Here is a 25175-nt window from a genome sequence, read left to right on the forward strand (position 1 = left end):
CTTCCTTACCTTTTCCACTTTCGCGCATTTGTTTCTTCTGTGTCCCTGCCACTGCTTGTCCCCTGCGGCCCTCCCCCTCCAGCCCTAATTCCCGCTTCCTGCTTTCCTGCCTCCAAGCTGTCCAACCCTCACCCTCACACTACCTATGGAGGCCACTGTGCGACTCTGTCGCTGCCACGCCAAAGCCCAGCCTGTCTGCACCCGTCTGTGACTGGAACGCGCCCAATGCCATGGACCCTGGGCCTCGGACCATCCACCGCTACAGCACATACACCCTCCACACTCTTAACACTGGACACCATACTGCCTGCTGCCGGAAATCGCCGATGGACACCCAAGGCCCTTTTTCCTGCCAGAACTGCTGCAGCACATTTGCCTGCCACTTAAAACCAGACCGACTCACCGTAGGCCAAACAAAAGCCAGACCCGGCTGCGTCAACTGCATCCTGCTCAACATAAGCTCCCCCCACAAACATGCCCTGGAGATCTGTGACTTGCTAGACTCAGCCAACCCCGACATCGCCTTCTTCCCCGAAACCTGGATGAACTCCACCGCCATCCCGGGCGGCTATAAGCTCATCCACAAGGGCTGCGTCAACAAACCGAGAGGATGCATCGCCATCATACACAAAAGAACCCTCTGCCTCACCACCCATGCGGCTGACCTCTCAGCCAACATAGAGCACCTCCACTTCCAGGTCGAGTCCAACCCGAACACCACCCTCCATGGCATGCTTATCTACAGACCCCCCCAGACCCTACCCACACTTCCATCATCAACTTCATTGCACCCCACCCTCTCGCCTTCACAGACTACATCCTCCTCGGCAACCTCAACATTCACCTGGATAATCCCAATGATAAATACACCTCGTCCCTGCTGGAGAACCTCTTCACCATTGGACTCAAACAACCGGTCACCTTCCCATCCCACTAAGCAGGGCATACGCTCTGCCCCATCTTCTCCGCCAGTGACAACATCATTTTCAGCCACACTACTCAGCTCCGGTGGACTGACCACCACTGCATACACTTCGCCTTCACCAAACCCACCATACACCACCATTCTCATAGAAGCTGGAACAAGGTCACTGAAGAACAGCTCACCACCACCCTCAGCACTCGCCACTGACATCCACGGACGCCAACACCGCTGACAGCATGCAACCTCAACCGATGGATCTCCAACTGCGCCAACACTTTGGCTCCCCGGAAGAAAGCCCCAAGCAAGCGACACCCCAAGAAAGCCAGCTGGTTCTCTCCCACCCTTCATGAGTCCAGGCGCACCTGTAAATGGCTGGAGATGAGATAAAGGAGCAGCAAGGCCCTGGAAGATCACTCAGCCTTCAAGACCGTCGTCACTGCACACCACCACCTAATAAGAACAACGCAGAAAGTAGCCATACATGAAAGGATCAGAACCAACATACTCAACAGCAAGGAACCTTTCACCAGACCCAGAAAAGATACAGCTAACATTCCCCCTCCCAAGACCTTTGCAACAACCTCAGCACCTACTTCCACCGCAAGATCAAGGAGCTATACAACAGCTTCGACACCCTCGGTACCCAAGACCCTCTCACCTAAACCTGCAACCACTGCACCCTACGATGCTGGACCCCAACAGACCCTACTCAGCTGAACCTCCTTCCTAGATGTAAACACCCTCAAGATCATGAAGAGCATCCACTCCAGCGCATCCTTGGACACCTGCCCACATCACATCTTCAGCAGAACAGGCACTACCATTGCCCCTGAACTCTGCCACACCATTAATTGCTCTGTCACCTTACCGGAAGACTAGAAACACGCAAAGATCAACCCATTGCTGAAGAAACCCTCTATCGACAAGACGGATCTCAAGAACTTGAGGCCTCTCTCTCTTCACCCTTCCCAGCCATTGAGAAGGCCATCAGTGCCCAACTTTCTGAGTTCATCGAACCGTACCACATCGTGGATCACTCCTAATCCAGCTTCCAAAGCAACCACAGCACCAATACCACCCTCCTCACAACCACAGACAACTTCTGAGCCCTCCTTGACTGAGGCAAAACTACAGCCCTCATCCTCCTGAACCTCTCAGCCACCCTCAATAGCTTCTCTCACAGCCCCCAATGCACAAGACTCTGCAACGCCGGCATCCACACCAAAAGTCCCGGAATGGATCTGTTCCTTCCTCACTAGCCGAACACAGAGAGTCAGACTACCTCAGTTCCTCTCGGAACCCACAGACATCAGCTGCAGTGTGCCTCAGGGCTCCTCCCTGAGTCTCACACTTTTCAACTTCTACATGCCCCCGCTCGCAGCCATCAATCAGGGTTTATATAGCGAGCTACTCACCCATGAGGGTCTCAAGGTGCTGGGGGGGCGGGGGGCAGCAGCTCCGGGTCAGTTGAAGAGCCAGGTCTTGAGGTCCTTCCTAAACATGTGCAGGGTCGGGGAGCGTCTGAAGTTCACCGGGAGCTCGTTCCAGGTCTTGGCTGCGATGTGGGAGAAGGCTCTCCTGCCTGTTCTGTTTCTGCAGATACTGGGGACCTCTGCCAGGGTGAGGTCGGCGGATCTGAGGTTCCTCTTGGGTGCGTGGAAGGATAAACTTTCGTTGAGGTATTTGGGTCTGATGTTGTTGAGTGATTTGTAGGCATGGGTGAGGAGTTTGAAGGTCATCCTCTTCTTGATGAGCCAGTGGAGATCTCGTAGGTGTTGGGTCATGTGTTCTTGACGTGGTGCCCGAGGATGAGTCTGGCTGCGGCGTTCTGGATGGTTTGGAGTTTGTGTAGAAGGGTTCAGTTGATACCAGAGTATATGGTGTTGCTGTAGTCTAGTCTGCTGGTTATGAGTGAGTGGGTGGTGGTTTTCCTGCAGTCGGGGGGATCCATTTGAAAATCTTGTGGAGGATGCATAGCCATGGTCAGAAACCATGGACTCAACATCGTCTCCTATTTAGACGACACCCAGCTGATTCTCTCCCTCACCACGAATGCACAGTCACCAAGAACAACTTTCACGACACAATGAAGGCTGTCATCGCCTGGATGAAGAACAGCTGCCCCAAGCTCAACTCAGAGAAGAACAAAGTCCTCATCATAGGCTCCACCTCTTTTGCCTGGGACAATTCCTGGTGGCCTGCAGCACTAAGAACCTCCCCCACACGCAAAGACCAAGTGCGGAACCCCAACATCATCCTGAGCTTAACATGTGCCGCCAGATCAATGCTTGCTCATAATCCTGCTTCCACATGCTACGCCTACTCTGAAAGATCTTCAAATGGATCCCTACTGAGTCCAGAAAGACAGTCACCCACACACTAATCAGCAGCAGAATGGACTACGGCAATACACTCTGCGCCGGGATCACCCAGAAACTCCTCAAGAAAGTGCCGAACATCCAGAACACTTCTGCCAGACTCATCCTCAACAACCCGTGCCACAGCCACATCACCAGCCACCTAAGAGACCTCCACTGGCTCCCAGTCAACAAAAGAATCACCTTCGAGCTCCTCACACACACCTACAAAGCCCTACACAATGCGGGTGCTGTGTACCTCAACCACCGCCTCACATTCCACGTACCCACCAGAGACCTCTGCTCCGCCCAACTGGCCCTGGCTACAGTACCACATATCCACAATGCTGCAGATGGATGAAGATCCTTCCCATACCTCGCAGCAAAGACCTGTAACACCCTGCCTCTCCACCTCAAACAATCACTGTAACTGCCTCAATTCAGGAAGGACCTGAAGACCTGGCTCTTTGACTGAACACAGCACCTCGGTGGACCAGCAGCTATCCCCCGTGCCTTTACAAGCCGTTGATTGATTGAGTCCATGGCAAATGGGAGCTTGCAGAATTTATTATGTTTCTTTATTGCATTTGTATGAGGAAATCTTGGACAAGGTGCAAAGCACAGCTGTTTGCATTTTCTCAATAATTGAATGTTGCGTACCTTTTGCATAATGTTCTATTTCAAAAGTGTAATAATACACCCAGGAAGAGCTATGAGGCCAGTGTATTCTGCCCTGAGAAATTTACACTGGTAGCCCATCCAAGCCAGAGTAAAATTTAAGGCAATGTGCATAATTCATAAGGCCATGTGGAAAAATGCCCCCGCAATGATCTGTTCCTTAGCTACTCCTTACTATCCTCAAAGATCATTGCGTTCAAGCACGGCCTTTTTGGCAATAAGACGCAAAATCAAACGGGCCAGGTGGGGCGGACGCTCCTTCTCCCTGAATGCGGCTGTGACTTGGAACTCTTTACCTTTCATGCTCCGGAATGAGCCCAATCTTTTAAAATTTCGAAAAACCTTAAAACTTTTCTTTTTTCCAAATAAATCTGCAGTCTCTCAGAAGTAAGCAACAACAGCGCTACGAGGCCTTCGGGTAGTAATGCGCTCTACAAAACCCACTTTCATTTCATTCTGTGAGGACTTCTGGAATAGGGTAAACAGCTTTCCATCTCCATTTCTCTTTTCTGTGAGGACTTCTACTGGTAGCATAGCACAACTGGAGCTTTCCTTCTCCATTGTATTCCCCAGCGAGGACCTCTGTTCGTAATATAGCACAGCTGCAGCTTTCCATCTCCATCGCATTTGTATTTTTCGGTGAGCACCTCTGTTGGTAGTAGAGTGCAACATGTTTTTTCTGCACATAGTTTGTTCTGTGAGGACCAACAGTATTCCACTTTGAGGACATCTTTTGTTTCATGAAAAAATCATAGCTTTCCAGGTCATAGCTTGATTTGCTGCTGGTTGCATATCTTAGGGTTGTGTGGAGACTTATGTCTCCTGGTCCACTGATAAGAAAAGCAAATAAAAAATTCCTGCTGCAGTGCAATACAAAAACATTGATTTGTATATTTGATGCATGATTTATTGCTGAGCACCCTACACTAAAAGGGTATACGCTCCAAGGCCCTCCAGTGGTTCTGCTCCTTCCTATGTAACAGAACACAAACAGTTCAAATGGGACCTTTCACCTCCACCCCAAAAACCATTACATATGGCGTCCCACAAGGAGCTTCCCTGAGCCCTACTTTTTTCAATACCTACTTATCGGCTCTGGCCAAAATCAGTAAAAAATGGGGATTTAGTATTAGTTCCTATGCAGACGATACTCAACTGCTGATAGCCCTTGATGAGACACCTGAGGACACTAGGATTCAACTAACTAACTGTCTCGCAGAAATGGCGGGATGGATGTCAGACCACTGTCTAAAACTAAATGCTGATAAATCTGCGATCCTACTCTTTGGAGGAGCCCAATGACTCTGAGATGCAGCCTGGTGGCCCAAATCTCTGCGAACTGCCACAGTGCCGAAACAAATTACAACGCACTAACCATGCAGAATCAGGTTAGTGCACTATGTTGGAGAAGCTTTGCCACATTAAAACTACTGAAAAGATTGTTCTTATGGATCCCCCTGGAGTGCAGAAAAAACATTATCCAGACTCTGCTTATAAGCAGACTGGACTACAGGAATGCACACTATGTGGGCATGACAGACAATCTCTTTTCACGTCTGCAGGTGATCCAGAATGCGGCTGCCAAGCTGGTGTGCAATAAAAGCAGTACAGCTCAGCCTCTGAATGTTTGAGGGAGCTCTATTGGCTGCCTGTTCATCAAAGGTCAAAATTCAAGCTCCTGGGTCATGCGCACAAGGCTTTATACCATCATGGACCGAGAGTTCTACAAAATAAAATGTAATTCTATGTTCCAAATCGGAACTTAAGGTCGTGCAATCAGGCGAGGGCAAAAAACAAAACACATTAAGATGGCCAGAGCAGGAGGCCGCTCTTTCTCTCATCTGGCAGCTACTCATTGGAACAAACTCCCCCTGGAAATTCATCTCACCGATGACTATATGTCATTCAGAAAAAAGCTAAAAACCCATTTGTTCCCTTAGGTCGAATTAAAACAAATAGAGTTTGAATGCTGCCTTTCTCTCATTTCAGGTGTTTGCTTTCTTAGCGCCGTGATATCCTCAGATGAATGTTGCACTTACAAATAATTAAATAAATAAATCAGTAGAATGAAGAATTAAATGTGTGAGTTTGATTTTCAATTATATAATAAATCCTTGTGCATTCCACAAAAAGCAAAAGGAGAAATCCAATCTGATAGAAAGATGTGATAATAAAATGCTAATGCAGGATGATCCATGATGTGTTTAACAATGTTTCAAGCCAATAATTCAAGAAGGATGACCTGAAGCCCCGCTCTATATGTATGGAGTATGCATTGAATACAATATGTTTTTACCAAAATGTTGCACAATTACAAGCTAAACCTAATACTAGTGCAATCACTATTACATGCAAACCCTTAATACACTCACACATTCTATCATCAAATGTATAATGCAGAGAAAATCTCAGAGTTCATTGATATTTTTTTGGACCGTATGTTGCTAGTTTGCCCTCCCATATTCAAGAGTGTGTTATTATGTGCACGACGAAACATGTGTTTGCTGTTGTACCATCTCTTGAATACTGAAGCAAGAAAAAAAACAACAAGGAACATCAACCCTTTTGGATTCAGACAATTTATTTACGAACATTGAATTTCAGAATTGAATGACTCTTGCCTGGATATTAGTTACAAGTGACGTCCAGAAATTGAATTGAGTGTGCTCAGGGGTTTTTATAGAATTTGTCGCTTTCATTGAAAGTTGTAGATGTAGGATACGCATCTTACCTCTAGAAGCACCAAACCTATTGAAGCTCTATACAGTAGCCCGGATAGTAATAGGGTTGAGCGCCCATAGTCTGTAGGTATCCTTCTTATTAGTACTACCAATGCTAGTTGAACATGAGGATGGAAAGACAGCTGAAGCTTATTCTAATCAAGGCCTAAAAAAGTAATATTGCAAATAGGGCTCAACCTGTCAACCCATTGGATAGTAAAATCCAATCATGTTTCAGGATGCTGACAATCAATATGTATGAGATACATTTACATTAAATGAATTTAACTGCACATTTGTTGGCCATTGTGAAAGCTTGACTAAGTTCTGCTGTTTGGTGGGTCGGTGAGATGAGCTCTAATCGCAAGCAAGCATAAGTAATGATTTTTAACCTCAAAATGACTCGTATGCCAATCTGCTGGATTGGAATAAACGGATTTTAAGAAAATAGCTAATTTAAATAAGAACATAACTATGTTTGAAAACACAGTTGTTATGGGTGCTTTGGGATGGTCCAGAAACATTATATAGCAGCCATGTTGAAGGGATTAATGAGAAAGCCGCTGCACAATTTTTAAAAAATGACATCAAACTGGATTAGAATGTACATATGTGGTAATGGCTGAGGCATTACATATGGTGAAGAAAGTCTGCATAGCGTTTCTGACTATGAAGCACTGTAGTAACTGGCTAGAAGAAGGTACACCAGGCTCAAGTATGCACTGCCTTTTAGCAAACAAAACTTCAAACTTTCAGATTAAACCAAACAGTAAAATGCCCCCATTCTGTGCACAGACGTGCCCACAAACTAGAAACTTTTAACATAGGACATTAATGCAGGGAACCAAGTTGTACAGTTACAGCAATAATCAGACCCGTTCATGGTTATCCTTTGCTCCCAAACATGGATCCCACCTCTCACATGTGTAACAATAGTTCTCTCTAGAGAAGGAAGACCCACAGCACAGTTCAGAAACAGATGCAACGAGACACATCCTGAAAACATCCTAGCAACACTATTGCCTGGGTGTGCTATTTTTCACGCAGTGGGACCCTGGGTGAAAAACTGCAGAATTCAGAAAAAAAGGGCAAAACCAGATTTACTAGTTGTCTGCTGATTACAACGCCACGTGTCCTATCCTCAAGCATGAAATTCTCACCACCTATATCACGCCACTCACCGTTTTTTACCACAAATGTCACAGATCTTTTCATGAAAAATATGCCTAGCTCAATTTTCTAATGTGTCTTATACCTTCCTTTTTTCCCCGTGTTTATTCCAAGTTTTTCCCTTGTCATTTTAAATGTAAAGTATTGAAAAAAAGGCACAATATATTATATTGTCAAGACTACAATGCTTCATTCCATTGTCCTGAAGATGATGCCTTGTATGTAAACTTGGCATCGAAACGTCGTCAACACCAATACACCATATGCAATAAGACTGAGCTATATTATAGTATGCAATGGTGTTAAGAAACTGATTTATGTCTGTCTAACTGAGTACAAGTATACAGACCCATTTTGTTTGCCTTTTGGCCAATCTGTTTCGTTGATTTGTCTTGTGTTTTGTGGGTCACGGCTGTGCCCACTTGTTATTAATTGTTCCATAAATGCTACTATTGAAAACCTATATGAAAATAAATTCTTGTCCGGCTGGACAAACGACATACTTACTATTTAGTGTATGATTATCCCCTCTTGTGTATTTTCTTTTCTGAATAGGGACCACTGTTCTCTATATTATGACACTGCCCTAGGTCCCTATGGCATTACCTTTGGGTTCCCTTGTCCTTGTATAAGATTACATCATTGGTGGCACTCACACTAAGTCTAATGCATGCACGAGTCCATATGCCCAGTTATAATAACTTCTCAACCTTTAATTCCATATGTAGCTGGGAACGCTCATATCTGTATGGTTGGGAAAAGAGCTGGGGAATGAGGACACCCCAACTGGGTGTCTCAAGCACATATGCATCTGGATGATAGACATCTGTCTCTGGCTAAACAGAAGCAGAGTTATTACATCCAAATCGCCTCACATACGTTCAAATGTAGTATGTTTATGTTGCATCCGCGTGCGCAGGAATAGCCTCAAATACTCAGTGCAGCATACACAGTCACTGGTTTAGCATTTATGGACTCAAAACCCCTTCCCATCATACAGTGCGACCTCAATGCACCCTGCAACTTTCACATCCACACTTCAAATGCCAATAGCAAACTATTGAGGCTGAGAGGTTCCTCAAATGTCTGTTTCAGCCTTGAATGTTACAATAAATGCCCAGCTAAACCGCCACGGGCCTCCAAATACAGACATCCCTATCTTTCAATGCTCGATTGGGATGTAGGCTTAATTGTATTCCTACAATAAACACTTTTCTAATGCTAATTTCTCAAGTCCTACTGAATGGTTTGACACCAACCCAAGCGAAGGCAGTACCTGGAGTAAAGTTCCATTCTGGCCTTTATTCATTAGCTCTGTCAAATGCTTCTAATGGGATATTACTTCAAATTCTAAGATTAAATGAAAAAAAGCTAAGAGCAATTCATTAGGGTTAAATAAATGAGAGTGAACAGCTCATGGTGGGAAAATTACTATTTTACATTCGCTGTAATGGGGTCATTGAGTGGTTACATCTACTAAAAGTAGCAAAATATTGTGATGCGCTTGGAAAAGAAAGCCAGGCAATGTTAGCATTTCCTAGCCTACAAGAGATGCATATCTTCAGCAGGGGCAAGGTTGTTGTGCTGTTTTAGAGACTTGTTGGATAACAGCTTTGGAAACATCACCTGAACAAGCCTTTAAAGAAACTTGAGAAACTTTTGAGATAAAATGTATATATCTACATACACAAATGTTTATATCTGGTAATAACAATGAAGTAGGCAGGAGGCTCAATCACTTTGCGAGGAATAAAGTGTTTTAATACTCAGAGCTGTTCTGCATCCGGGAAAGTAGCTTCAGGGGGGTGTTTGTGGTGTTACGTCCCCCACCCTAAAACATGCATTTTCTGGTAAATAATTGGGTCCAGGTGCTTTCAATCGGGTATGGTAAGGTGTCTAGGATTTCAACAGGAATTTTTACACACACACGGACAAAACGGAGACACACTGTATCCCTCTCTGTTTTGAAAGTCCTCAGAAATATTGGTTATGCTACAAAATATTGTGTTCACTCTTAGTACTCCTACCAATCCGCTTTCCTCTCCCTATCCACTGACCATTATGCCCTCTCATTCTCCCTGCTTTTCGTATAATGTATTTAAACATTATATTCCAGCCTGATTGTTGGAAAATCTGAAGCTCCACCTCCCCCAATTTTACTGACCAAGCTGCTCCCTGTCTCCATCTCAGCACAGTCATTCGTCATTTGGGGAGTGAACAGTACACATCCATTTCTCTTTCTATTAATTTATCTGTGTAACATGAGTCACTGCACCACGAGTCCCATTTCTATGTCCGCTGCCCGAGCACCAACCTAATTGTCATCACAAAGTCCTGTGCGTACTACACGTGTTTGGCTAATAATAAAAAAAATATGTTTTGCCATTATTTACTATTGTTAATGACGTTTCATTGTGCTACGCCTATGATTCTTTAATTTGTCATCAGCCCTTGTTTTTCGTTATAAATCATAAACCCTTTACAAGAGAGCAATGACGTAATACTCAGTCACCCTCAAAATGGAGACGAGAGAGAGGCATATTTTATATTAATACTAGTAGCCCATCCCAACGTTGTCCGGGTATGAATTGCTGCCTGCCAGTAGTATATTGTTTTGTAGGATTTCATTTTGATAGCATTTCTTATCTGTGACAGGCCTGTGAAACGCTCCTATTCACAGTGCACTGCTGATGCACTTAAGAGTGCGCGTTCAGTAGTGTGTGAACTCGATTTTCCCTACTTTATTTTTTCCTTGCAATATTATATAGCGCGAACTCGACAACATGGCATGAGCACAATTTACATTACACAAGAACACATTCATTTGTGGTAGGCACGGGTAGACAAAGCGATTTGCCTGGAATCACAGGATGTTGAGCTGATGCCGAGATTCGAACGTAGCTCCCCAGCTCTAAAGTTCGCAATTCTCGAACTTGTGGCGGGAGGTGTGACTAAAAGTGTATGTCGGTGCTGGCCATCAATGAGAGAGACCTGTGCATTTTTCAAATGGGTGGTGAAAAAATATAAGTATGTTGCTGGAGATGTGGGCCGCCGTGCCACCAATGTACTTACCGGGGGAGGGTCAACACCCATTATTCCGCAACTTTCTTTCCGCATACCATCACTCCGCATACTTTCATTACGAAAGTACCATGACTCTGCAATGCCATTAGAACGCATGGCATTACATTTTATATGCTTTTACCACGCATACATTTACAACGGTTTTGGGGTACAGGGGTAATTTAAGGGTTCAGGGCTAGGTTTGGGTTTTGGGGTACAGGGGTAATTTAGGGTTCATGGGTAGGTTTGGGTTTTGGGGTACAGGGTTATTTTTAGGGTTCAGGGCTAGGTTTGGGTTTTGGGGTACAGGGGTATTTTTAGGGTTCAGGGGTAGGTTTGGGTTTTGGGGTACAGGGGTATTTTAAGGGTTCAGGGCTAGGTTTGGGTTTTGGGGTAAAGGGGTATTTTAGGGTTCATGGCTAGGTTTAGGTTTTGGGGTACAGGGGTATTTTTAGGGTTCAGGGCTAGGTTTGGGTTTTGGGGTACAGGGGTATTTTTAGGGTTCATGGGTAGGTTTGGGTTTTGAGGTACAGGGGTATTTATAGGGTTCATGGCTAGGTTTGGGTTTTGGGGTACAGGGGTATTTTTAGGGTTTAGGGATAGGTTTGGGTTTTGGGGTACAGGGTATATTTATAGGGTTAAGATGGGTTAGTGTTTAAGGGTGTTGGGGTATTTTAAGGAGTAAGGGTTGGTTATGATTATGGGGTGCAGGGGTATTTAAAGGGAGCAGGGTGGGATTAGTTTTTAGGGTGTAAAGGGTAATAAAACAAAATAATAAATAAAAATAATATAAATAATGCAATTTAAAAGAATAAATGTTTTAATTAAATCAAAAAAATGTGTGTGTATATATATATATATATATATATATATATATATAAATACACATATATACAAACATATTTTGATGTTTTAATAATGTACTTTTACAATGTATATGACTTTACCACACATGCATTTGCGTTATAATGTCATGCGTGATGAAGTCATATGCATTGTAAAAGTTTTAGAAATGATGTCTTTGCGGAGTAATAGTCCAGCGTTATAAAAATTGCGGAGTGATGGTATGAGGGATGTTGGTTTGCGGAATATTATCACATATTCCAGGGGGAGGGATAGTCCCTTTCTTGCTATTTCCGTGGAGGCGGGCCTTGTGTTCGGATGTGCGTGGGGCGAGGCCTGTGCGCAACAGAAGTGGAAAATCTCCAGTGTGCGCTTCACCCGTCACCGGAAGTTAAGGCGAGATTACATTTCCTGCACAATGGCCCCTGTTTGCGCTCCTTCCGGCCCTTTGGAATAGCGCCATGCCTGACCTCCATACTGTAAAGCAGGTACACGTCACTGGGAGCGCGGGGCAAGCACACCCAGAGCTGGAATGTACAGAACCTGGGAAGAAAAAACAATGAAATATTGGGCACAACGCTCGCTTTTTTTCTGTAATCCTGCGCGCCGCACACTCCCACGCCCCCAGCATACGCCCACAGCACACGATATGAGACATGGCATGAAGGGCGGAACGTACCACACGCCCCCAGGGTTTGTCACGCCCCCAGCACACGCCAACAGCACAACGCAGACATGCCCACAAGGGACTACTTTGCTGGCACGGTTCTTTTACCTTTTAAATGTATATGGTGTGCGTCTGCATAGCCTATGTCCTTCTGCTGCAACTGCCCTTTCCAACGCTGTATTGGGTGTTGTGATTGGTGCTGTGGTTCCTGAGATTACCCCCCTCAAAGGTTTGGGCTCTCTCTTTATTATATTGGTATAGATATAGATTTAGAATGCATGGGGCGCGCTGCGCTCTCTCTTTAATACAAGAAAATAAAAGATGTAAAAAAGTATTTGTGTGCAGGATGCTGGGAAGTCGGTTTATCGTGGCTTCCATTTACAGTTAGTTTATATGTGTTTACATACCCAAGCACCAGTTACTATAAGCTTCCCACTGCCTGAAAATAATACTCGGTCTAATAAAGGACAAAACCCTCGCTGACTGTTTGACAAATTACCGTCTAACGAAAAACCTTCATTAAAAGTCGAACCACAAGAGAAATCGAGAGCACAGTGTTACTAGCGCTTGGAGTAATTAGACGAGGGCATATCAAAAAGGTAGGTCGGCTACAGTTTCCTGGCCACCGCTTATCATTAGTGTGGGCCTAGTTTCTAGTAGCAACATCATTACATGAACAGTCACGTGTTCAGCCTTCAGTTAGGTGAGAGATTCAATAAACACCCAACTGCCTGGAGTGGCATTTTTCTCAGATTTGCCCTTAGTTGGTTTGAGCCAGCACAGGCTTCTCCACTCCCAGCTCCTATCGTATCCCCCAGACCGTTGCTTTCTGGAACATTCAGCAGATCGCGCGTGGCGGGGCAGCTCATCAGTAATTCAGCACACCCCGCGCCGTGGAGCGCGCGGAGCGTTCCATATTACCTCAAAGCTCTGGGGATGCAGGCAGGCGGAATGGAGGTGACACGTCCTTTCTCACCCTTATTCTCCGCCGTCACGTGGTCCCCATGCCACTGCGCTTAAAAATGACTTTCTATAAATAGCATTGCTGGCTCACTCTTTAATCTTATTCACTACCTTCGGAATAAAAATAACCTAAATGGGGTGCATGCACAGCTCATTAATCTGCCAGCCGCGCTGTCCATCCATCCAGTATAATTTCTGTTTAGCGAAAGGAAAGAAGGCTTGCATGTTGAATCCAGGAAGTCCTGGGAAGATTGGATTTGTGAGGCCTCCATTTTGAATTTCTTCTGGTGCTCCTACTGATTTGCAGACTTTCATGAATCCCATCCAGCAAACATTTTGCCACCATATTTTTCCATTTCTCTCTGTCCTGTGTACCACTGACTGAAACATAAGAAACCGTGGGCCAGAGGTACGACGCATTTTACCGGTCGCAAACAGCCCAACCAGTAAAATGCATTTTCTATATACAATATAGAATTGGTAACCTATTTGCGAGTCGCTATTATTAAGGGGAGTGCCAAAGGCCTCCCTTCCTAATAGCGAGTCACAGGGGGTTGTACGATTTTTTTGCGACGGGAATGCAGTCGCAAAATAATCGCAGTTTACCATCTACTTCAAGTATGTGGTAAGTCAGTCGCAAATGGGACGAGGTCCACTTCCCGTTTGTGAATGGCCATGAAAAAAAAATTTAAGAGCAGGCAGTGGTCCACTGCCCTTATAATGTGAAACAGAAATCAATCAATCAATCAATCAAGAAATGTATATAGCGCGCTACTCACCCAGCGGGTCTTTTTGAAATACATCCGGTTTCTTTTAAGGAAAATGGGCTGCATTAAAAAAAAAGTTTCTTTATTTAAAAGCAAACACAGACATGGTGGTCTGCTGTCCCCAGCAAGCCACCATCCCTGTGTTATTGGGCATTCCTAATGGGTCACACATTGTAACCTGTCTCACAAATATTGATGAGGCTGGTCAATTGCGACCACATTGGGAGTCGCTAATGTGTCTGAGACGCATTAGTACAATTTATTTTGCGAGTCTCTAATTGCGAGTCACAAACAAATTTCCAATTAGAGACTCGCAAAATGAAATTGTCATATATCTGGCCATATATTATCAAGCCGTTCCCCCTTAAAGGGGAATTTATTAAAACAGGAGCGGCAACAGTTTGAACAAAACCTGAAGTTTAAGGTATGACTGCTTCTGTAGCCTCCGTGGTTTTACAACCCACCGAAAACACTATTTAATCTTTAAAAAGGAAGGGCTCTGGTCTTGTGACTAAATGATTGCAATTGCATCCCACAATCAGTATTCAATCCTAACTTCTCCATTTGGGTAAAGAGTTTGATCTTGGGAAGATCGCTGTATTTCCCTGTACCTTAGCTACACTATATGGAAGAAAATTGGAAGAAACTAAAATTAATGTTTCCTAATATCTGGATAAAACTCTCCTACAGAACTTACTACAAGAACATCAGGCTGCTGAGGTTGACTCTACTGCCGTCACAAGCCATATCAGCAAACCTGTGGGTGTGATGGTGAAAAATAATCTTTGTATGTGGATGATGCCCAAATGGTGAATGTTGGTGGCTGGCATAAAAGGACAAAATCACCAATAGAACAGTGGACCTTCCCAACCCCCAAAGTTTGACCACTTCTAATTTTCAATGAAAGGCTAGTTGGAAGTCCTGAAGACACAAATGCTAGCCATCACATGAACGACCTATCACGGCAAGCGGTCAGTTCAGAGGGGTGCAGAAAGCAGTTATTGATGCAATCCATTTGCAAAGCCTTTGCAAAAAAGAATTCCCCCACCCCAAGATTACTTAGTAGGGGTATTGTTGTGGTAGAGAATGTGCCAAATTTTCTGCTGTCTTTCGCCATGCAGAGGGTACAGCAGCTATCAAGGCCCCTCTTCCAGTACTGCACCATTGGCAGATTTCTAGGAGTGACAGATGATGTATACGGCTTGGGAATGGGAAATCAAAGATTTCAAAAAATTACTCAGGGAGTACTTGGTGAAATGGAAATTTAGGGAAGAGGGATAAGTCAATACATTCAAGAAGGAGACATAAATGTTGACGGGTTGTTGTTTGATGTTCTCTCAATCACGTGTGACTATTTCAGGCAAGCGAAATATTGGCAATGCCACAAAGGGCATAGGCTCAGTGATTGATGGTGGTGAACAGAGTAATACAGCTGATTCAGAGTGAATATTAATGTGTTTCTGAATAAGGATGCTTTAATTTCTAGGTTTACACATTTGTGTCTTGCTGTTTGTGGATTGAATTTTTATTTTTTTACTTTTTGGGGAGATTGACATGATTTAAGGGTTGAGGAGGCACAATAATGTATTTTTTTTTAATTTTTGCCCAAATATATATCAGCTTCTCAATATTGACTTTCACTTGATCATCAGGGGTAGTTCTGGAATTTACTGACGGTCATACTGGGTGTGATTTTGATCCACTGTCATTTCTCATACTGTGGGGCCCATAGTCAGTGCGAAATTGTTCTCCTGCAGCAAGCTGCATTTTGAGAGTTGTAGTTTCACTTTCCATGATAATACAGACATACAAGTCACAGCCTGAGGGTGGTCTTGGATAAAAGGTACCACGCTGGATAAAGGCGACCCTAAGCCTGCATAGCTGCCAAGTTCTCTGGGTCAATCCGTTATATGCTGCTATAGTCCAGGTTTTTTCCCTTTGTATTCTTGTCCTGTTTTATAAAAGAATAAGCAGGACTGCAAGTCCCAGAATTCAAAGACATACCCCGGGCAGGGGCAGTAGTTAGACATGGACCTAGGAAGCTTGGCAGGGCTACCTGGTGGCATGTGGCTGGCAGTGAAGGCTATTGACTGGAAAAGCAGTTTGTACCTACAGTGAATCGACGGAGGTGGCAGTGCTGAACATGGAACAGAAGTCGATGCCGCGGTGGCACTTTCAGTCAACCCATCCCTTCCCTGAACCTCGAGCAGTGTGTCAGATGTTTGCCCTCGGCAACGCCGGTATTTCTGCTTTCCTTAAATCTGTACATGGAGAACATGCCTTTCTGTGTTAAGCGGAAGTCCCGCGAGAATCCGCTGCCGTGGGAAAGCTCCACGTGCCGCGTTGCCTAACAGCTGCTCGAGCTCATTTAAATATTCATTACTCTGTCGAATGAGCACCATTTAAAGCGCGGAACACAATTAGTTTGCATTTAAGATGTTTGAGAGGGAAAACAGTGGTGGCTTTTCATGCCCAGCACATAGCCTGCCTTGCGAGATGCCTGCGAGGAAAACACAAGCCAGTTTCTCACAATTTCATACAGAATGTCTAAATGTTTACACTGTTCTAGCTGTATTTTCCAATTGTCAGGTATTTTAGCGAAAGTGAAAAACAGCAGAACGTTAAAAGAAAGCTTAGCTTGTTTCGTACACAGCAATTTCGCCGGAAGTGCCTCTGCGCTCCATCCGGCACTGTCACATTATTTCTGCACAGCTGTTGAGAGGCCTTCCGGAATGATTGGCAGTTTGGTTCACTTGGCTTTTCTTTCCTTAATCTTCAGGGTAAGTGTGCCCCCCCCAACCCCCGCTCCACCCCCCATGCTGGCACTTGGACTCGGTCACAAATGTGCTGTTTGTATTGAGGGTTGTGTCTAGTCTGGACTCTGCTGTCACTACCAGAATAATTACTGTATTTTATTTTCAGCTGTGACGGCTTGAAACAAAGCTTCTAAGATTCTTCTTCGTATCTCTTCTGCCCATCTGCCAAGAAGTGTGTCGACCGCTAGTCATTTGAGGAGAGGTGGAGAAAATCGCCATAAGGGGGGCTTGGGGGAGGGAGCTGACCGCAGGGAGGTCCCCTCCCCCGGGCGGTTTGGGAGGGCTGCGAGGGGTTTTCTTGCAGAAGTTGCCAGAATGTTCTGGTTTTGGGCTGGCCTAGTAGGACTGGCCAGCCCAATTATAAATTCCTCCGTCCCCACCTCCTAGCCACCATTTTAGGTTTGGTGACCTGGTGGCTAGGAGGGCTGTTAGCGTTTTTGTCATAGAGGGTATTGTGGTTTTGTGAGACAGTTTATTTAGGCTTTATTGTTAGGCTTATTGAATTAGCTTTTGTTCAATGGAGGATTCGCGATTTGTCGAGGCGATGCGTCTGCTGGCTGAGGCAGGTCGCATGGATTTGCTGGCAGGAGGTGTGCAGGCGCGGCCCCAGCGCCAGGCTTCTGCTGGCGTGGTCGCTGCAGTTATGGCGTGCTCGTCGCCTAAGAAGAGACGCCCGAGCCAGGTAAGCGATAGGGGCCGGTCCCGTACGAGGAAGCCGGCCCCTCAGCGGCTGGCGCGTGTAGCTGCGGGTGAGGCGGAAGCTCCGGCGATGCGCGGCGCTGCTGTTGAGGGCGGGAGGGGGACGCGCTTGTCTCCGGCGTCTCAGGTAGGAGTTGCGGTGGGGGCGGGGGGAGCTCCGAGCACGTTTGGCGCCATGGTGGTTCAGGCGCAGGTTGTGGGTGACGCGCTGTTTCCCCCCCCCGGTTTTGCAGGCGGGCGCGCTTTCTTTTGCGGGGCCTTTGACTGCAGGTGCCGCCTCGGCTGGAAGGCGGGGAAGGAGGGGCCGGGGAGGGACTAAGAAGCGCTCTGCTTCGGACCCGCTCGTCGAGCGGCGCCCACAACTGAAGGAAGCGGTTGCTGCGCGTGGAGCGCGTAGAGGCTCTGTGCAATTTGTGTTGCAAGGGGCAGGTCAGGAGCGTGTTCTGGATTCAGAGTGCTTTGTCGCCGAGTCCCAGTTTTTGCATGAGGCCCCACCTAGGATTTTGTTAACCCCTTCAAGACAGGTTGGGTATGAGAGACATGCTGGGGAGAGGAGGGATTCTAGTTTTGTGGTGTCTCATGCTGAATTGAGCTCTGGGGGCTTGGCGCCTTCTGGTGGTCAGGTATTTTGTGAACAGGACGCTGATGCTGGTATGGTGGATGTGGGGGGTAATGTGGGCAGCCCTTTATTGTTTTCCACGCCTGGTTCTTCAGTGGGCGATGTTTTGTATGTGGGGGGGGGGGTTCCAGGGGAGAGGGAGAATGGGCCCAAATGGGTGAAGGGGGTTCTGTTTCTGGCGTGGCTTTGGAGCAAGAGGCTCCACGTTCAGGGGTTTTTGGGCCTGCTGTTTTACTAGGAGTGGATGACAGACTTCAGAGTGGAGGTAGGAGAGTGTCACTGGTGGGCCACGGAACCTTTCTTCCTGATAGCAATTTCACAAGACCTGCATCTGGTGCAGGGTTGACAGTTCCTGTGGATAGGTGTCCAGGGAGGATTGTTGGTTCTGATTTGCAGAGGACAGGGTCTGTTTCAGGTGCTGTATTCAGGGACCCTAGCACACCAGTCCAAACTTTTTCTTTTCAGGATAGGAATAGGTGCGGAGGTCCAGACTTGGCAGGGCGCGGTCCAGTCCACTTTCGCCAAGGGGAAGCGAGGAGAATGCCTAGCTCTGCTACCTTCCCTCTCTGTTCCACCGAGGGAACCCGCCGCGGCCAGCACACGAGGGTCTGGCATGACCCCGCTGGCCCCAACGAGTAGCAGGTATAGGTGTCCTACCTTGCCGGCGGCTATGGAGCCGCAGAGTCAGCGCAAGGGGAGCTACAGGCGTGTACAGTCTGCTCCCCCCCCTGGAGGTTCTTCAAAAACATTAAAATGTACTATTGTTGATACCGGGTTAGGTAAGACCCGTGGTGATGTGTTGCATACTGGTTTTGATTCAGTGGTCCTGGACTATGACGAGGACAGTCCCGAAGAAGGTGAATTGCGGGACGTGGAGGGGGGGGTGCCCTCTCATGTCTCTGCTAGTGTTTTTCAGGCTCCAGTGGTTCAGAGTCAAGTGCCAGTGAGAAGAGAGCACGGCCCATCGGTCAGGGCGCCTCGCAGACAAGACACATTGACTTCAGCGCCACGGGCGGAGCCTTCGAGAGTGGTCTCTCTGTTGCCAGGTGAGCAGTTAGCTGCACAGGCCAAACCTAATATGGTGTCTGTGGGCACAGGAGAGGAAACTGATGTTGTTGTTGGTGAAGGGAGATTGCTCAAAGGACGTTACGTGAAAGACACTGCTGTGGGCACTGATGATGTTGTGGAAGTCACGGGTAAAGTGGAGAGTGGTACTACCACTGGTGCTTCCAGTACGGTTAAAGAGCATTTGGCCAGTAAAGAATTGAAAATTAAAAAGTTACCGTATATGGGGGTCACAAAGCCTTTGGGTGCTCACTTGATGTTAACTACAAAAGAACGTATTTGGAACGGTGAGTATGTGGAACTCCTTAAGCTGCTGCACAGGGAAGTCCGGTCCAAAGAGGGGTCTAAGGAAGAGGAGTTTGAGTTGGCCAAACGTCCTAGAGTCCCCTTAAACATTGAGAATTGGACAGCTGCATTCCTTATTTATGCGAGTGTATACTGTGAAAAGTTCCCAGAGCGCAGCGTGTCTCTTTTTAAATACATGGACGTTATACGCAAGGCGCAGATTACTGGAGGGGGGTTTGCCTGGTCCCAATATGATGAGGAGTTCAGGGCCAGGATGGCTTGGGATCCGGAGGCCAAATGGGGGGAGCTCGATCTTGACTTATGGCAGCATACAATGGGCTCTGCGTCAGGGGGGAAGACTATTTTTACAGCGAGTGGGTTTCCTTTAGTTTACCGGCCCTTTCAGGGCAAGCCCACCCGGGGAGGGGTGGGAGCTACTTCAACCACGCAGTCAGGGATTGGCACTTGCTGGGAGTTTAACAAGGGATCCTGTACCAGAGAATATTGTAAGTTTAAAAACGAATGCTCTGGCTGTGGTAGGAGACACCCATTTTCCAGATGCTGGGATAACCAGCCAGCAGGAAGCCAACAGGGGAAGCAGGCAAGTGCAGGTGGTTCAGGGACGCCCACACAGTTTTCAGGGGGTAGGGGATTCAGAGGTTCTAAGGGTGCTGGGTCCAAGGGCTCATACACCGGTTAAGTTGGAGAGGTTGCGCCTTGCGCTTCAAGACTATGAGGATGAAACAGTAAAGAAAAAATTGTTGGATGGTTTTGAATTTGGTTTCCGGCTTGGTTACATGGGAGCAAGGGAGAGGAGATGGTCTGCTAATTTAAAATCAGCATCTGAGCATGGCGCAGTGGTGCAAGAAAAGCTAAATAAAGAGGTACATGAAGGTAGGATGGCTGGCCCTTTTCATGATTGGCCGATCCTTAATTTAATTATATCACCTGTTGGAGTGGTCCCGGGACAATTCAGGCTTATTCAGCACTTATCATGGCCAGAAGGGTCGTCTGTCAATGATTTTATTGACCCAGAGGCTGTTTCAGTCTCTTATTCCTCGGTTGACGTGGCCATGTCACTTGTTGTGACCGCGGGCGCAGCTGCTGAGATGGCCAAGTGTGATATAAAGTCTGCTTTTCGGCTGTTGCCTGTCCACCCGGACGACTGGTGTCTCCTGGGTATTCATTTTGCAGGACAATGGTATGTGGACAAGGCTCTGCCAATGGGTTGCTCCATTTCATGTGCTCTTTTTGAGTGTTTTAGTACTTTTCTACAATGGTACTTTACTCAGCAGTCCTGTCACTCACTGGTAACGCACTACCTAGATGACTTTTTCTTTGTCGGATCCCCGGGCTCCACGGAGTGCCAGTCTGCTCTGGACACTTTCCAAGGGCTCATGGAGGATCTGGGAGTCCCTTTGGCTCCCAAGAAAACGATGCCTGCCACTGTTTTGTCCTTTTTAGGTATTGAGATTGATTCGGTGGCAATGTGTGCTCGCCTGCCCGAGAACAAAAAAGTGAAAATGTTGGATTTACTTGAAGCCATGTTATCAAAAAGGAAAGTGTTGGTGAAAGATGTTCAGGTGCTACTAGGCCATCTCAATTTTGCCTGTAGGGTGGTGAGAGCAGGCAGGACTTTTTGTTGAAGGTTGGGCAGGGCTCTTGCAGGTCATCAGTTGCCTCACCATCGTGTTCGTTTGTCTGCTGGTGTCAAGGAGGATTTGAGAATGTGGAAATTTTTTCTTTCTTCCTTTAATGGTATTCCTTTGGTGCGGGACGTTGACTTCCAGTGGGATGTGCAAATGTTCTCGGATGCTGCTGGCAGTGATGGTTTTGGGCTGTATTGGAATGGAAGATGGTGCGCTGAACGTTGGCCGGATGAGTGGTTGAATGGCGGTCGCAGCATTACCTTTTTGGAGCTTTTCCCTTGGCTGGTGGCTTTGACCCTTTGGGGGGAGGAATTGGCACACAAGAAAGTGCTTTTTCGTGTGGATAACATGGCTGTAGTGGAGATCGTTAACAGACAGTCTGCCAGGGATGAACAGGTATTGAAGCTCATGAGAGTCTTCGTGCTGGGTTGTTTGAAACACGATATTCATTTTCGTGCTTTGCACATCCCTGGTGTGGACAATGACATTGCGGATGCTCTGTCTCGTTCACAGTGGGGGAGATTCCGTGGACTGGCGAGAGACGCAGACAGAACTCCGACCCCGATGCCGATTCATCTGTGGCACGTAGGCAAGGTCGGGTCGTACAACTGGTGGTAGGTTCATTGTCTGTGTCTACGCGTTCTGCTTATTCTCTGGCCTGGAGGGAGTTTCTGGAATCCGGTGCTTCTAGGCGCGAAGAAGTTTGGCGCCGTTCTGAGGATGTGGTGAACTTCATTTTAGACCTAATGGATAGAGGGTTGACCAAGGTAACCATTGCGGGAAAATTAGCAGGGATAGCTTTTATGGGTAAGTTGTTGTGGGGTTACTCCCCGACAGCGGGGGAAATTGGCAGAAGGATGCTTGAGGGTTGGGCCAGAGAGCAAGGGCATACTACTAGACTCAGGGCTCCTTTATCTTGGCAGGTCCTAGCTAGGTTGATTACTATTCTACCTTCTGTTTGTTCGGATGACTTTGAGTCATGTTTATTTTCCATGTTGATGGCATTCATGTTTTTTGGAGCTTTCAGGGTTTCGGAGTTGTTGGGTTCGAAATACAAGTGTGGCCTATTCTGGCGGGATGTTTTTTGTTCAGATGAGGGGGTGCATGTCTGGCTGGCCAGCTCCAAAACCGATCAGACGAAAAAAGGGAAAGGTGTGTGGTTGCAGGCGCGTGCTCCTAGGCTTACTTGCCCTTTACTGTTGGCGCGGCGCTGGCGTTCAGTTTGTGGGGGTGGTGATGAGGCGCTTGTTTTTCAGCATATTGATGGCACCCCTGTTACAACATACCAATTTCGAATGGTTTTGCGCAAGGCTTTGCAGCACTTGGGACTGGATGGGAACTTATATGGGACACATTCTTTCAGGATTGGTGCTGCAACTGAAGCCTTCAACAGAGGTTGGACTGACAGAGATATCATGAGATTGGGGCGTTGGTCTTCAAACTGTTTTCAGCGCTACGTGAGGAGTCCAGCGGAGGAGGCGCATGCGTCATCTTCCTTCCCATGAGTTCTAACTCTGTTTTCTTTTGTAGGATCGGTTGCTGGGCCTCGTTCTCCTGTGGTGACAGTTTGGATAGTTGGGCATTCCTTCGTGAAGTGGGCCCGAGTCCAGGCGGCACAAAGTTACTTTGGAGAACTCCTGGGTTTTAATGCTCGAATGTTTAATGTGGTTTGGAAGGGGAAAGGTGGGATGCTCTGGAGAGAGTTAATCCCTTGTCTTAACAACAATATGGTGGGCGGTCTATGTCCTGATATTTTGGTCATTCATCTGGGGGAGAACGATCTCTGTGCTACCAAAGGTGTGGTGTTACTTCGAGCTATTAAAAGGGATCTGGGCCTTATTAAGGAGCTTTGGGCTGGGTGCCATGTCTTTTGGACGGAATTGATACCGCGTAGGATCTGGAGAGGGGCAGTCAATCCCAGGGCTGTGGACAGAGCCAGGAAGAAGGTAAACTCGGAAGTTTCCCGCTGCTGCCGTGGTCTTGGTTTTAGCAGGATTTCCCATAGGGAAATTAAATTTGAGACGGTGGAATTTTTCAGAGATAATGGTGTTCACCTGTCCAGGGTGGGTATGGACCTCTACTTGTTGGAGTTACGTGAGGTTTTGGCGCGTTCGCTAGCTATGCAACGTTGATATTGGTTTGGTTCTTTCTAGTTTACGGTTTGGGGGGGCAGAAAGGGAGGTGGTGTAGTTTCTCTCCCCCTCCTACCTTTCTGGGTGGCGGGGTTTTTGGTTGTATCGGTGCGGTTTATGGTAGATTGTTTGATGAGTATTGGATCGATTCTTTGATTGACAGGTTCAGGGGTATGTTGGTCATTGTTTGACCGTTCAGGTTTGTGGGGGGGTATTGTCAGGAGTGAAGGGTCAGGCAGGGTTTATGGTTATAGAGGGCCTGGCTTTCAATATGTGATTGGGGTTTGATGAATAAAGCTTTTAAATGATGACGTAATGATTTGATTTATGACGTAATGTTTATTGATGACGTGATGTTTATAATGTTGTTGTAATGTTTTATTGCTGTATTGTTGGGCGGGGGAGGGGCCAAAGAATTTTAGGGGAGGGGGTTGGGGGCGGGGTTTGTAGTTATTTATTTATTTAGTGAGGTATAGTTTTGTAAGGCGTTGCCAAGGTTTTATATTTGTAATGTGCACCTGTTTCCTAATAAAGCGGCCTTTTACACACACAAAACAATCTTGGTCTACTTTCCTCCCACCCCTCGCCCTCCCTCCCAAGGGGGGCTTGGGGGAGGGAGCTGACCGCAGGGAGGGAGCTGACCGCAGGGAGGTCCCCTCCCCCGGGCGGTTTGGGAGGGCTGCGAGGGGTTTTCTTGCAGAAGTTGCCAGAATGTTCTGGTTTTGGGCTGGCCTAGTAGGACTGGCCAGCCCAATTATAAATTCCTCCGTCCCCGCCTCCTAGCCACCATTTTAGGTTTGGTGACCTGGTGGCTAGGAGGGCTGTTAGATATTTGTCCCACCCTCCCTCCCATTTATTATCCTTCTTTCCGGGGTTTTTTTTTTTCCCCATTTTGTACTTCAGGGTTTTTCCCCTCTCTTTTTCATTTTTAATTTTTTTATTTTTCTTAAAGGCTGTTTTCTTGGACGTAGGTGTGCAGGGTTTTTTTCTTGTAATTTGTATTGTCGCTAGGAACAGGTGCTGTGCGGGGTTTTTGGTTGTATCTGTGCGGTTTATGGTAGATTGTTTGATGAGTATTGGATCGATTCTTTGATTGGCAGGTTCAGGGGTATGTTGGTCATTGTTTGACCGTTCAGGTTTGTGGGGGGGGTATTGTCAGGAGTGAAGGGTCAGGCAGGGTTTATGGTTATAGAGGGCCTGGCTTTCAATATGTGATTGGGGTTTGATGAATAAAGCTTTTAAATGATGACGTAATGATTTGATTTATGACGTAATGTTTATTGATGACGTGATGTTTATAATGTTGTTGTAATGTTTTATTGCTGTATTGTTGGGCGGGGGAGGGGCCAAAGAATTTTAGGGGAGGGGGTTGGGGGCGGGGTTTTTAGTTATTTATTTATTTTGTGAGGTATAGTTTTGTAAGGCGTTGCCAAGGTTTTATATTTGTAATGTGCACCTGTTTCCTAATAAAGCGGCCTTTTACACACACAAAACAATCTTGGTCTACTTTCCACCCACCCCTCGCCCTCCCTCCCAAGGTTGTGTACAGTCCTTGGATCATACCACATTTGTGTTTGGGGAGGGGGACATGGCGTCTATCCCACTCACAACAGGTGGAGCCTCCTTACTAAGCTGACTGCCTCACTCCAGGTCAATACAGAGTCCTGAATGTTTCACAAACAAATTGCCGTTTTCAGTTGTGTTAGTCTAGCACAACTGTTAGTAAGGGATTAAGGCTGGCTGATTTTGATTGAGAC

At 46.5% G+C, this 25175-nt stretch overlaps 2 protein-coding genes across 2 annotated transcripts in view; one reads left to right on the forward strand and one right to left on the reverse strand.

The window, feature by feature from the left end:
* DSCAM (DS cell adhesion molecule) overlaps positions 1–25175 on the reverse strand; it is a 985823-nt gene that overhangs the window by 933437 nt on the left and 27211 nt on the right. The window lies entirely within an intron of this gene.
* On the forward strand, positions 18943–23418 carry LOC147698843 (uncharacterized). Its single transcript, XM_086933522.1, has 2 exons — positions 18943–19333; positions 22817–23418. Exons 1-2 carry the CDS (start codon positions 18958–18960, stop codon positions 23416–23418), a joined length of 978 nt encoding a protein of 325 aa, XP_086789648.1. The 5' UTR covers positions 18943–18957.

This window comes from Lissotriton vulgaris, chromosome 8, assembly GCF_964263255.1.
Source record: "Lissotriton vulgaris chromosome 8, aLisVul1.2, whole genome shotgun sequence".
Lineage (NCBI taxonomy): Eukaryota > Metazoa > Chordata > Amphibia > Caudata > Salamandridae > Lissotriton > Lissotriton vulgaris.